This window comes from Rhinolophus hipposideros (genome assembly GCF_964194185.1).
Source record: "Rhinolophus hipposideros genome assembly, chromosome: 24".
In the NCBI taxonomy this organism is placed as follows: Eukaryota; Metazoa; Chordata; class Mammalia; order Chiroptera; family Rhinolophidae; genus Rhinolophus; species Rhinolophus hipposideros.
Window position 1 is genome coordinate 8,199,298 of NC_138070.1, and position 14,084 is coordinate 8,213,381.

Sequence of the window (14,084 nt, forward strand, 5' to 3'; positions counted from 1 at the left end):
ATGGCTGAGTGAAATGTTTGCGGAACGCAGAGAACACAAGTCAATAACAATTTAGCTGGATTGGGAGCAAGTACCTTCCCGCACGGACAGCCGCTCCCGGGGGAAAGAGAAGAGAGTGTGCAGGATATTGCTGAAGCGCTTGGAAATATTTCCAAAACACCACTCAAAGAGGCTCGGGGCGTGGGGGGCGGAAGGAGGGGTGACCCAGAAGACACCTGCTCCAGCCCCCCAGCACCTCTGCAGGGAGAAACATTCAGCTCCTTCCCCACAGCCAGCCATTTGGACCCTTGCTAGCAGCTGCCACCTAGGAGCCGCCTTGACCAAAACAGTCCCTACTTCTTGATTTTTCTTCTCAGCCACGGCAGAGCCAGAAGGAGGGCAGCAGAGGCACCAAATGGAGGAATAAAAACGAGGCAAGGGGAGCTTACGGGACCCATGTGCCTCCAGGGAGCTGGAAAGACCCAAGGCCAAGGGGTATTTTGAATAATAAATTCTGTGGCTTCACACATACTTGCTTGAACTTTTCCTGACTGTGATTTTTAAAGCCCCATGGTTATGTTTTCATGCCAGGATCACGGAGGCGTATTTGCAAGGGCTGGCATGGGGATAATGGGCTCTCCTGGTCCCCGATCTTGTGAAAACGTGCCATCCTATGAATGATGACATTATGGGGGGTGGGGGTGGGGGTGAACTGTTGCAGGCTTTAAATATCATCTGTATGCTGATGACTTCCAAATTTATATCTCAGCCCAGACGTCGCCCCTGAGCTCCGAACTCATAGATCTATCTGCTTGACATCTCACGGGGAGTCCTAATAGGGGTCTCAAACCCAGTGTGCCCAGATCTGCCCCCCGCACTGTCCCCAACCGCTCTTCCCAGCTTCCTGGGCTTTAGCATCACCTGGCACCACCATCCTCTGAGTGGCAAAGGTCTCTGCACAGGCCTCAGTTTCCCTCTTGCCTTCCAGATGCAAGTGTGGCCAGCTCCAACGTTACCACAATGCTCAGTCCACCTGCTTCTTCCTACACCCTGGTCTCTGTCTCCACCCGGGCCACCACCCTCGCTCACTGGGATGACTACAGTGGGACCCCGTAGCTCCATTCTTGCCCCCCATCACATTGCACGCCCTACACAGCAGTGTAAATGAGTCTGTCAGTGTCAATCAGGCATGGCACTCCCCTCTTTAAATCTTCAAGGGACTTTTCGCTGTATCTTGAATAAAAATCCGGTTCTCTGACACACCTCTCCAGCCTTCCCCACCCTAGACTTGTTCTTTAGTCACAATGGCCTGCTGGGACCATGCTTCTGCCCCAGGGCCTTTGCACCTGCGGTAACCCCTGCCTACCTGGAATGTTTTCCACCCAGATCTTTGGCTGGCTGGCTCCTTTGCTTCACACGAAAATACTGACTCCTCAGAAAGACTTTTTTCCAACCACTGTATTTGAAATCTCTTCTCCCCTTCCCCATCCCTGAGGACTATAGTATGTTATCCTTCCTAATTTCCTTCCCAGGGCCTGCTGTCGTCAGAACTTCATTGCTATTTACTTGTTCTTTTTTATCATCTGTCTCCCCCACTCAAGTATCAGCTCCTTGTTCACTGCTTTGTCCCCAGTTCTGAATGAGGCTTGCTAATTAGGTGATAGTGAAGAATTGGGTGAGTGAATGAATGAAAACGGAGGGAGAAAGCCAAGCAACGGGGACTCCTCCCCAGGGAAAACTGGGGTTCTTAAGCAGAGGACTACAGTGGGGGGTGTTGGGGTGGGGGTGGGGGGTAAAGGTGCGGCTATGAGGCCTCTAGAATTGTATGCTCCCAGGGAAAACGGAGGTCATGGTGTGGGTGGGAGGAGTCAGCCACCCGCAGCTTTTGGATAAAATAAAACAGCCATTTCACAAGGCCTAAGGGCTGTAAACTTTTTCTGTAAAGGGTGAGACAGTAAATATTTTAGGCTTTATGGCCCACAGGGTCTCTGTCACAGCTACTCAGCTCGGCCTTTGCAGTGTGAGCACACAGCCAGACACTGCGTGTGTACATGGCCATGGCCATGTGCCAAAAGAACTTTTCCGTACACAAACAGGCTGCGGGCTGTGTTTGGCTGGGTCTAAGTCGCAACCATAGCCCTGCCTGGGTTGGGAGCCCAGATCTAAAAAAGGGGGACCGTGTGGGATGCAGGAACTACTGGGGATCCAGGGAGTGGTGAAATAGGTTATCAGTTCTGTGGCGTGCAGAGCCGTGCACCCTCATGCAAATCACGAGACCTCTCGGGTCTCAGTGTACACCTCAGAAAAATGGGAACAGCACCTGTCTCCAGGGAATGAGAACGAGCACAGGAAACCATTTGGCATCGCCCCCTCCACATGGCAGGTCCCCAATAAAGCTTTCTCCCTCTCTTTCTTTCTCTTTCACCTGACTTGATCTTTAATAAGAAGTCACACGATTGCCTCTTTTCAGGCTGGTGGTGTTCCCAGGCTCAAGGTTAGGCTGCTGCCCAACAGGGCTCCCGCGCTGGCTGCATGCCTAACTAACCGTGGGGTCTGAGCACATTGTGCAGCTTTTCCGAGCCCTGGTTGCTCGCCTGTGGGGGACAGTGAAGAGGAAGTGACACTTCCACCGTGCCCAGTACACCGAGCCCCAATTAGAGTGGGCCGTTCTGCAAAGTAGGCTCCTTTTTGTTCCGTTTGGCTGTTCACCCCACTAATAGGTGGTGAGCACCCACTTCGTGCTACACGCAGGGCCAGGGCCTTATCCCCTGGAGGGTAAAGCCTGGGGGGACAAGTGCTACCAGACAATTGCACCTGTGAACACAAAGCAGCAGGAAGATGAGGCGAGGGCTGTGATGGGGGAATTGAGAGGAAAAGGGGCGCTGGGGACTAGCCGAATCCCTGCCACTGGCCGCACGCTAAAGGCACAGAGAACTTAGGGGTCGGGCTAACAGGACCAGGCCTCCAGCAGTCAGGCTCCCTCCCTGCCTGGCCAGGAGGGCAGCTGTGTGCTAGAGGCCAGCGACCAACAATGGGACAGGCACCCATCTGTGCCCGCAGAGAGATGTCCCACCCGGGCCCGGCCCGGCCCGGCCAGGCTCGGGCAGGCGGGTGGGGGACGGCGCCACTGCCAGCCACTTGCCATGCCGGTCATGTCTGCGCTCCCAGCTCTGGAGGTGAAAGGTGCAGGCGCTAACCACAGCCCATCAGCTCTCCCAGCTGGAATAAGACAACGCCTGGAAGCAGAGCCGTGCCCCCGGCCAAATAAAAGCCTGTTTGCCTGGGCCTCCCTAGCTGTGCGCACTTGAAAACAGAGGGTTCTGCGGGCGGATTGCTTCCGTGCCATTATACTCTCTCGGCGCGCTCGCAGGCACCGCGGCCTGCCAGGCCCTGAAAGCTCGATGCCGCGACCCTGCTGGTTTGTAACAGGCTCGGGAAGAAAAGGACACAGCCAGTGGCCGACTTTCCTCTTTCTTCCCTCCTTGCTCTCTCTGTTCACCCTCCCACATGCAAGGCTCGGAAGAAGAACTGCACTTCAGCTGCCAGGGGAGGTGCCGTGAAGGGGGGTGGGGCAGGCTGGGGAGAGGGGAGCGTGGTTCTGTGCCCAATGGCCGCCTGGCTATTCTAGTCCCTTTCCAAAAGCACCCGTCTGGTGTCAAGGTACTCTGCCTAGTCAGGGCAACTTCTCAAATGACTTTCAAAGACCTGCTCTCGGTTATTTCATTTCATGGGCATTTCGTAAGCATCAACTTGTCAGGGAAAAATATAATGCCCTGCCGTTATCCAGGGACAATGGATAACATGAAGGCTTCCACCTGGGGGGCTGCTGGGAGGTTTAAAACTAGCTGCTTCTGTTTGCCAGTAAGGGACTCCAGATAAGCAGCAAGCAGTAGACCGAGCGCCCAGCACAGTGAGTTCCCACAGCTGTGTCGGAAGGCAGGACACTACGGATGCTCCTCCTTGTGCCGCCGTGAGGGCCACCATGTGCCAGACACAGGGCTGTGCACTCTAGGTGACAACTAGAGTCAGCTGCAAACACGCCACCCTGAGTACTGCCCCCGCGCTAGGTGCATTCATGTTCATTCTCTCTCCTCTCTCTCTCTCCTCTCTCTCTCTTTCTCACACACACACACGCACACGCACACGCACACGTTACTCTTCAGGCTTAGCAAAACCATGGCTCTCTTTATGTCTCATTCCTGTCCAGAGAGCAGCCTCCCTTAGCCTGGCTTGACCAGCATGCACGGAAAATGGGGAGTATTCTTAGGCACCCAGAGGAAGAAGAAGGAATGCCTTGAATGAGAGGACGAACAGGATCTGTTGCATACTCACTGTGCCCCAGGAGCTTTATCAGCATCACCTCCTTGAGGGCCACAATTCCCCTGATGAGCTACATACCCTGGTCCCATTGTACAGATGTCAAAGCTGAGGCCGAGTGACGTGCCTGATTCATGGGGGTAAAATGTGAGGGGCATCGGTGCACATCTGCTGATAACAATGCCCTGATCCAGCAGGACGCTAAAGGCCCAGCTGTGACTCCTGCTTCGGCCACTAGTGGCTGGGTGCCCTCGGGCAAGTTATCTGCCCTCTCTGTGCCTCAGTGCTTACCTCCTGGGATTCTGCAGGATTAATACCTGTGAAAGCCCACACGCAGGAGCCGGCACAGAGTAAGGCTTGATGGATGAAGGTTGTTACAGCACTAACACTAACAGTGTTACCAGCCCAGACTGCACATGGAGCTGTCCACCTTGCCCTAGGCTCGCCAGGGACGTGCAGGAGGAGAGGAGGCTGGTCACGGGGGCTGGGCAGCCCTGGCCCACCAGCATGTCGTCTCCAGTCTCCCCCAGCGTAGGGGCTGGTCTGCTGAAGAAGCTGAGTCCCAGGGGTAGGGGGGAACTCTGGGTAACTACACTGATTACACAGGCCACAATGAGGGCTTTGGCTGGGGCCAAAGCTCTATTCTATCTACCTCGGTCACCTCCCACTGTCCCCTAGGGCAGATCAGAGGCCACGGGGTGTCACCAGCAAGCTTCCTGCAGGGCTCTGTGAATGGTTAAGATGCCTGCCTTTCATTCCGAGGCCCACATTCCACAGGGAGCCCTTTGTCGTGGCCTTGGTGCTCAGGCTGGGCAAATGGGGCTCCCGGCCTCCACCTGAGATCTGAGTGCCTTCCTGGCAGAGCTCAGGGCCGGGGGAGGAAACTGGGCACGAAGCCCACCTGCCCTCCGAGTCTGCCAGGGCCCTGGAAACTCGGAACAATGCGGGTTTCAACACAAATGAGCTGGGTATTTTTCGCCACAGGGAAGGGGCAGAGCAGGGGGAAAGGGTCTGGCCAGAAGGACAGGAGACCAGCAGCCCTGCCATGGACACTTCCTGTCGCACGAAGTGATCAAACAGACAATGGGGTGGGTGGGTGAGAGGGGCGGACATTTCCCGCGCACCTGTCCCCCACTGCTCCCCCCAATGTCATGTTTAGCTGGGAAAAAGACGGGTGGAATAGTCCCCGAGTGTGGGGCACTGTGGCCAGACTGCTTTCCGCACTGCCTACCAGTGTGACCCTGGGTAAGTTACTTCAGCTCAGTACCTTCATCTGTAAAATGGGAAGATTCATGGTAGCTATCTCCTAGGTATGTTGTGTGGATTAAAAAAAAAAACACCAAAAACACCGGCATCTCATGCGCCTTTGTTATTCCCTTGATCATGTTCTCCACAAGTCTACGCACTGGCTCCTTTGTTATACTCATGTGTAAAATGGGAAACGGAAGCCCAGCGGGCACCACAACGTGTCCTGGGACACGCAGCCGGGAGGCAACAGAATCCAGGTCTTGCTGATTTCAAAGTCAACGCTCTTTCTCCTGAAGCTAACTTTTTGGGGACCAGGACCTCATAGAAAATCTGACGACAACAACAGATCCTCTTGCCAGAGAGGTAAACACACACCCTCTCTCTCTCACACAAGCACACACACAGGAGAACAGCATTGCTGGGTGTTCACAACCCCTCTGAGGCCAGCCCTGGATTAGGACACATGAAGACAAGATTCCGCGGATTCTGGGTTCAAAATCCCTGTCCCCTATCTTGCTGTTTTCTGGATACAGCGTTCTTTGGTTTTCCAAGGACTGTCTTTCCTGTATTTCTTGGAAAAGAGTGCTGTAAAAACACGATTGGTAATGAATTGCAGGCGCTTTGGCCCCCAAATGCTCAGGCCACCTTTTGCCCCTCTTCATTTCATGCCCCAGGTGAGCCGAGCTTGGAGGCTGACACTTGGCCGGGCTTGTCATCCTCTCCAACAGGCCCTGTTGCTCCTGCTCCCCAGATAGCCCGGCCCCACCCCCGCCATATGCTCTGATGTTTGTGGTGCACCCTACAGGCTGGATATTCTCCTCTGCCCTGCTCTGTCCCCCTGGAAGGCGTCACTGGGGGAGCGGGGGCGCGCTGGCTTATAGATGCAGAGGGTGGAAGAGAGGACGCTGCAGGCACTTCTTCCCTGGCTCCCTCCCTGCCTTTGTGTAGTGCTCTGGCAGTGGCTATGATACTCCAGACTAGGGGACAGGGCGGCCATCCCCTAGGCTCCTGCTCTCAACGGACCGACACAGGGCCTTCACTTCTTCCCCCTGCCCTTCAGACTCTGGTGGGGAATGGTACCAGCTCCTCACTACTGCCGACCTCTGGACGCCGCCCCCACCTCTGTAAGCAGCCCCTGCATTATAGGCTTTTCCTGTCAACTAGCAGGGTGAATTCCGTTCCCCGCTAGGACCCTCCAAAGGTCTCACGGTGCTCACCTTCTGCATGCTTGGTTAGCTCAGAGATGGTGGCCTCTTCTAGGATGTGGGAGGGCAAAACTCCCTCCAGAGCAACTCACGGGGAGTCCAAGCACACGGCTTGGACACTCAGCCCTGGCCTCAGGCGCTTACCCCACCTCTGCACCTCAGTTTTCTCATCTGTAAATGGGGACAATGTAACATACCACAGGGCTCCTACGAGGACATGCTGTGTCAACTCTCAAGGGCTGTACGACGTTTGCCATCATGATTTATTATTCATTCCCTCCACTTTTGGAAGGAACCCGGGAGGTTCTAGATTCAGGGTCTAGATGAGTCAGATGAAGAGAGCCGTGCAGTAGATACACACCCTGGATCTAATGCAGGCCCAAGACCCTTTGAAAATGGCATTTGCTGGTGTAATGCAGGGTGTGGGGGGCTGTAGAGTTGGTCTGGAGTGCAAATCTCAGCTCTGCCACTTTCTAGCTGAGTGACCTTGGGCACAAGGCTGAGACTCAGTTTCTCTGTCTATAAAATGGAGACAGCAGTACCTACAGCTGCTAGGGTGGCCGTGAGGATAAATGACAGTGCGTGTCACACAATGGGGGGGGCCCCTGGCACAGAGTAAGTCCCTCATAAACAGCAGTTGTCACGAGTCACTTCAACGCTTGGTCGGTCTCAGTTGTCTCATCCATAAAAGGGGGCTAATCGTGCCCATCTCACAGGGCTGGTGGGAAATTCACGGGAAGATGCATACAAATAAACTGTTGTCTTTATTACTATTATTATTGCATCTGCCCTGTCTGGGCCCCAGCCTGCAGCTGATCTGTAGCTGTGGAGACCGTCAATCCCACAGAGAAGCTTCTGGCCGGGGTGAGGCAATAATGCTGTCTGTGGAACTCAATTTATTGAAGGGGACTTTTCTCCGATGCCAGGGGAAGCGCTGAGCCTGCTGGCCTGGGGGGTGGGGGGGTGGGGGGGGGACCGGGAGAGTCCCTTACACAAACATTTGCCGACGGGTGCATTTGGGCCTGTCAATAGCTGTCAATAATGACAGGTCCTCTTTCTGCACGGCAGGATTTGGGGACTTACTGAGTTGTGAGCCAGCGACTGTGTATTTAGTACTGATTTGTCTGGTTTCTCATTCACTTCTGCTCATACGTTCCCCAGCCCTGGCCTGACGACAGCCCAACCCGCACCAGGCCTGGGGGCCCAGAGATGAACTGGTCAGCACAAAGCAGTCCCCACTCTGGGGCAGGCACGGCTCCAGCGATGATAGGAACCCCAGAGAAATAAATGGTGACACGGCAAGGAAGTTTAGGTGGCGAAGCAGAGGATGGAGCAATGACTGATACCTGAGGAGGGGGTGGGGAAAGGGAAGGCTCCCTGGAGGAGGTGTTCTTGGCACACCAGATGCAGTCTGTGTCACTGAGAAACTGCTTAGGAGGCCTGCTTGCTGCCTCGAGCAAGACCACCGAGACCCAACTGGAAAACTATCAGCTCTGTAAGGGTAACCTCCCCCACAACTTGCCCCTCAATTGCTGTCTGATCTGGGAGGCCGAGTGTCACTGGCTGGGACAGGAAACCATCACATCCTGGTTCCAGGTTCCATCTCTACACAGGCAAACGCAGGAGGGGCAGGCTTTGCAGACTGACCCCAGGTGACACCACTGGTCTCCAGCTGCCAGATGGGGCTGGGGACCGGGACGGATAAGGGGAGCAGTGGCAGGCGCTTGGAGGTACATGGCCTTTCTGGGAAAGCACCTCAGTGCAGTGGAGCCGCTAGTTGTCCCACAGGACTTCCTAAGGAGAGGAAAGCAGCAGAGCATGGAGGATGACGCCGCAGGTGGGACATCAGGCCCTTCACAGCCAGCCACAGCCCTCTTTGACTTCATTGGCCCCTGGCCCCTTCTCCATGTGCCACCCTCGCACCAACCTTGGGGTCCCTCTGCTCAGGTAGCCCTTTCATGGGCACCCATGCCACCTCTGCAGGGAAGCCTTTCTGGACCTCGGCTCAAACAATGTGCCGGCCTCATCCACCGGGACCCAGGGCCCCGCTGGGTCACCCTCAGCCCAAGGGCAGAGTGAGTGCTCACTAAGTACTCTCTGGGGATGGACTGAATAATCAGCGAGGACACGTGACACCACCAAGATGTGTAAGAGGTGCAGGTAGGTCCTGGCAGGAAGTGGATGGTCCTTAAATCAGGCAGTCAAGGAAGGTCTAGTAAAGGGAGGGCAGGGTATAAGGAAATTGGTGCCGGTGACTTCCTAGGCCGGCCAGCGGAAGCCGGCCAGAGCGTTGAGGGGAGAGGACCTCCGGACAGAGCAGTGTGGTGGCAGTGTCAGCCAGCCTGCAGCAACGCAGCAGGGAGGGAGGCGGGGCGGGTCAACACCCTGACCCACTCTCCTCGTCTCCCCTATTTCCTGCCAAGCCTCCCAATGACCAGACCCGACCAGAAGCCGAAAGGGCACAACTAGGAAGCCTAGGGCTCCCTGGCCCCTGGGACTCGTCCAGTCTAGGGCCGTTCTCTCGGCATCCCCACCAGTCTTACCGTGGAAGTGCTCGGCCGTCTTCCGCCGCAGGGCCTGTAGGGTCACCTCAGAGTCGGCCCACTCCAGGACCAGCCTCCGGCCGTACAAGTGGGTGCTGTGACACAGGGCGTTGAAGGCTCTCTGGGGGAGCAGGGACAAGAAATACAACATTAGCTGAGTCCTAACCTCAGACACTCCATCCTGCCCTCTTGCCTGCCGGAATCGCAGCCTCAAAGGGCAGCTTCTGGCCCTCGTGACACCTGCTCTCCGGCGAGGGTGTGCGAGCTGCTGGGCACATCCATCTAATTAGTGGGTTACATTCCCAGGGACGGAGCTGCAAGCCATGGTGCAGTCCGTATACACGCGCCCTCTGGGCCTGGGCCAGGCGGCGTATTCTTTCCCATGTTAGAGCCTGTCTGGGGAGGGCGACCTCATTAGCTGGCTCGCCTCCCACCCGGCTGTCAGGGGCAGCACCACATGAGAAAGCCGAGGCCCGTGTGGCCTCGATGACAACCACGTGGGCCCCTCATTTTCACCTGGCGGCTCTGTCCTTCGTGGGCCCTGGCGAGTCTGTGCCCCAGCTCTCTCTGCCGCCCTAGGCTGAGTCTCCTCCTGGCTGCAGGCTCCTAGCCATGCCTGGGTCCCACCCCTTGCTCTGCTTTCCCGATCCTTTTTTGGTCTTCCCGACCACCACAATCCGCCCATATCCCCCTTTTTGGCTTTTGTTTCCTAACAGCTTTATTGAGATATGTAATTCGCATGCCATTCAAGTCACCCATTTGAATGGACCATTCCCTGGTCCTTACTACATTTCAGAGTTGCACAAATATCACCACAATGAATATTAGAACATTTTCATTGTCATCACCCCCAAAAGAAACTATCGTTTCCATTAGCAGTCACTCCCATTGCCCCCTTAACCCCCGTGGGCACTAATCTCCTTCCTGTCTCTGTGGATTTACCTATTCTGGGCATTTCATAGAAGAGGAATCATACACTGCTGGTGAGTTCCCCCTTAAACACTGCTAAGTCTCAAGCTGAATGGCATCAGGCAGGGGCTCTTCTGGCAACACTCCCGTGGTACACAGGGGCCACAGGGCTTCGTGGCCAAGAGCCTAGACTCTGGAGCCACCCTGCTTGTGCCCTGCACGTCCTGGCTTCAAGACCTTGGGCAAGTTAAATGCATCTCCCCAGCCTCGGTTTCCTCACCTATAAAATAGGAATGTTAATGGTATTCCCGTCTAAGGGCTCCAGGGAAGATGAAAAATAGTTAACATAGGAAGTGCCTAGAATAGGGTGGGTGCACATCGTCGGCGCTCAATAAATGCTCGTTCTTGTTGTTGTGTTGTTACTGCAGACTCGTCACATCTGCAGCTTCTCTTTCTGCAGAGGGACCTCAAGTAAGCGATGGGTTGGGCACTCCAGGCACACGTCGGCACCACAGAGCAACTGCAGCTAAAGGGAATCTCTTCCTCTGCTTCTGGGTTGCAGAGAGCACCACCGGTACAGAAGGAGCGCTGTGGGGTTTGTCCCTCTTGCTTCTCTGATGCTTCTAGGTAGCCGAGGAGGGTCTAGTAAAGTGGGGGCAAGGTATAGGGAAACTGGCGCCAGTGGCTCCCTGGACCAGCCAGGGAGTGCTTGGTGGAGATGGCCACTGGACAGGAGCCCTTTGGTGGCAGTGGCAGCCAGCCGCAGCAGGCAGCATATAACTAGGAGGGTTCTGGACTGGAACCAACCCAGCTCGGGCCCTCAACTGCACTGTGACTGCCAGGGGTTGGACTGCGTTCTGCAAAAGAAGATGTATGGCAGTCCTTACCCCTGGTACCTCCGGATGTGAGCTTATTTGGAAATAGGGTCTTTGCAGAAAGTTACATTCAGACGCGGACACATGGGAACAGGATGGGACCCCAATCCAGACTGATGTCCTTCTAAGAGAAGGCCATGTAAAGACACAGAGACACAGGGGGGATGCCATGGGAACGACGGAGGCAGAGACTGGAGTGATTCCTGCACAAGCCATGGAGTGCCGGCTATCACCAGAAGCTGGAAGAAGGGCATGGAACAGACTCTCCCTCAGGAAGAACCAACACTGCTGACACCCTCACTTTGATTTCTGGCCTCCAGAACTGTGAGATGATATATTTCTCTTGTTTTAAGCCACCTGGCCTGTGGTACTTTGTTAGAGCAGCTTAGGAAAATAACATAGTGACCTTGGGTAAGCCAACTGTCCCTTGCTGAGCCTTGCTTTCCTCATCTGTAAAATGGGGCTAATTGTGGGATTTACACACAACAAGCCCTGATGGTGACACATTGTAGCTATTTAATAACCGGGTGGGAGGTGGGTGGGATACGCATCTTTTTAAAACCAGACATGGGGCCAGATTCAAGAAATGCTTTGTTCTCCTCTGTGCTTTCCCGAGAAGGGCCAGGTGCAGGAAACTTTTTCTTTCCTTTTCTTTTTTTTTTTTTTAACTTTAATTTAAAAAACTCTTTCTGACTGCCAGCAGAGCCTCTGCATTTTTTTCCACACGGATATAAAAGTGCATCTGGACTCTGAGCCGAAATGGGCCATTCACAGCTTTAAAACACACGCGTTCTCAGCTGGCGAGGCAGAGAAACAGCCTGATATAGGGGGAGCTGGGGCTTTAAGATGGCGGAGAGAAATTGGTCGGGAATCTGGCGTGGTGGGTATTCCATCCTGGTGCCAGGGTCCCTGAGGAGCTGCAGTCCTGGGGACACACTTGGATGGGGGCAGCCAAGATGCTGCATCTGGTGGCAGCTAAGCCCGAACTCAGAAGAATGAAATAACAGCCCGGGAGGTGCGCCCAGCGACATGCCCCAAACGCAGCCTCTCTGACTCTAGCCATCAACCCTGTGTTTCCTGTGTCACACAAAGCCTGCAGAGGTTTCCATTCATTCTAGGAGTTGCTGAGAATTCCCTCTTGGCCTCCCTCTAATGTCACCTCTTGCAAATTCTTGTCTCCTCTTTGTAAGGGCTTTTCACTCCAAGAGGAGAGGCGGCACATCAGTTAGGATTGGGGGCCCTGGACCTTAGCTACTTTGGTTCAAATTCCTGCCCCACCACTTACAAGCTGTGTGATCTGGAGCAAGCTGCTCAACCTCCCTGAGCCTCAATTTCCTCATGTGTAAAACAGAGAGGCACCATAGGCAAAGAATGGACGGGAGGATTCGATAAACTAACACTTGCTACTCTGCCCAGTACATCCCAAGTCTCACTAAATGCTGGCTGCTGTTACTATGCCCTCGGCTTCTCATCCTCACCCCGAAGAGTAGGAACAAGGGAAGGTTATTTGAAGTTTGAGCACAATATGTGGTTCTCCCGAAATAGCAGAATGAGCCTTCCTAGTTCTCGTCCCCTCAGGTTAATATGAAACCAGGTTGCGTTCCCAAGCACCCGCTGCCTCGGTGGTGGGGATGTGGTGGCCTCAAACTGTCGCAGGCAGCGAGGACGGTGATTCGGGGCTAAAATTGGCCTTGGGTAATCCAGAGTAATTGCCTTTCATTAAAAGCGTCTAATGAGAGTGTGTTATATTTGAGGCACCCGAGAGGAGGCAGGGGAGTGTATGAGAAGACACCGCCCCAGGTCTCAGGGGATTTCGGGCTGGTTCAAGGGAAGAGTGTGGTGCATGGAAGCTTCTGGGCACAGCAGAGGGACAGCCCAGGCCTGCACCCAGCGCAGTGCTGGGTGTCTCGACGGAGAAAGTGGAAAGTCAGGTATTCCTGGCCCTTTGCGGCTCTCCAAATCCCGTTGCTGCTGCCTGTGTGTATCCCCTGTGTGTGCCTGTGTGTAGTCCAAGAGCCTTCTTCGAGTGGGTTATGGATTTCCTGGGCTCCACAGAGCTCGAAGCCCATGATCTCAACCTACCCTTGAGGACAGACATTATTCTCCCATTTCATTCGCGGGAAAGCTGAGGCACTGGCCAAGGTTTAGAGGCAGGTCAACTTCCTTCTTACTTTTCCTTTCAGCCTCTACACGTACTTCCTGTCTCTAGGTCTTCCAATTTCCACCCTAGTCTCGGAAAGGCTCCCTCCATCATGGCTGACTTGCTGGCGGCCCAGGGCAGTCCTGCTCTCCTCACCCAGGCTGCAGCCAGGTACCCTCCCTGTGCCCTGCACACCCACCCATAACACCGGCTTGTGTGCTGGCCTACCCCCGCTTGACGGTGAACATCGGAGAGAAAGCCTTTCTTCCCGCTACCCTGAGAGCAATGCTGAGGACAGAACGTGCAAAGTGAATATTTGCAGAGCAAAGTCCTTCACTGTGGGTCTTGAAAATACTCTCCAGACTGGGAGGGACAGTTAGGCTGGTCCTGGCTGCAGGTGGAGGGTTGGCTTAGATGTCTTGCCACGGTTTATTCACGCCCTGTGATTCAGACCAGGAAGATGGCAGGGAAAGGGGCACGTCTCATCCTGACTGGCCATATGAGCAGACACTCTACCTTTTGGTTTGGACCACAGTCTGGGGTCTGACAGACAGAGAGGGAGAAAAGACCCTGCTCCCCACACACATGACTTTGGGACCTCGTGGAATGGAAACAGGCACCTATGCAACCAACACAAGACAGACCACCAAATCATTCAGTTGAGTTAGTGCAGAAACCTGAGATCCAGAAGGGACTCTAAGAGGGCAATGATTTGGCAAAGGGGAGTGTGCCGCTTAAGAGACCACTCCCAGAAATTTGGGGCCACTTGCTGTTACCATCTGATGGGCTAGCTGCCTATTTCTGCTCCTCCTGCGAGTCCCGGGTTTTCTGTGCTTTCAGAGCTGACACCCATGGAGACTGTAACACT

General features: G+C 54.7%; 1 protein-coding gene across 3 annotated transcripts in view; it reads right to left on the reverse strand.

Moving 5' to 3' along the window:
- RBM19 (RNA binding motif protein 19) overlaps positions 1–14,084 on the reverse strand; it is a 133,184-nt gene that overhangs the window by 26,322 nt on the left and 92,778 nt on the right. For all 3 annotated transcript variants that reach the window (XR_013992505.1, XM_081037301.1, XM_081037300.1), the window contains exon 23: positions 9,293–9,413. Coding sequence is in view for 2 of the 3 variants with exons in the window: in XM_081037301.1 (XP_080893427.1) it covers positions 9,293–9,413 (121 nt within the window). In the remaining variant the exon portion in view is untranslated. The remainder of the gene's footprint in view (positions 1–9,292; positions 9,414–14,084) is intronic.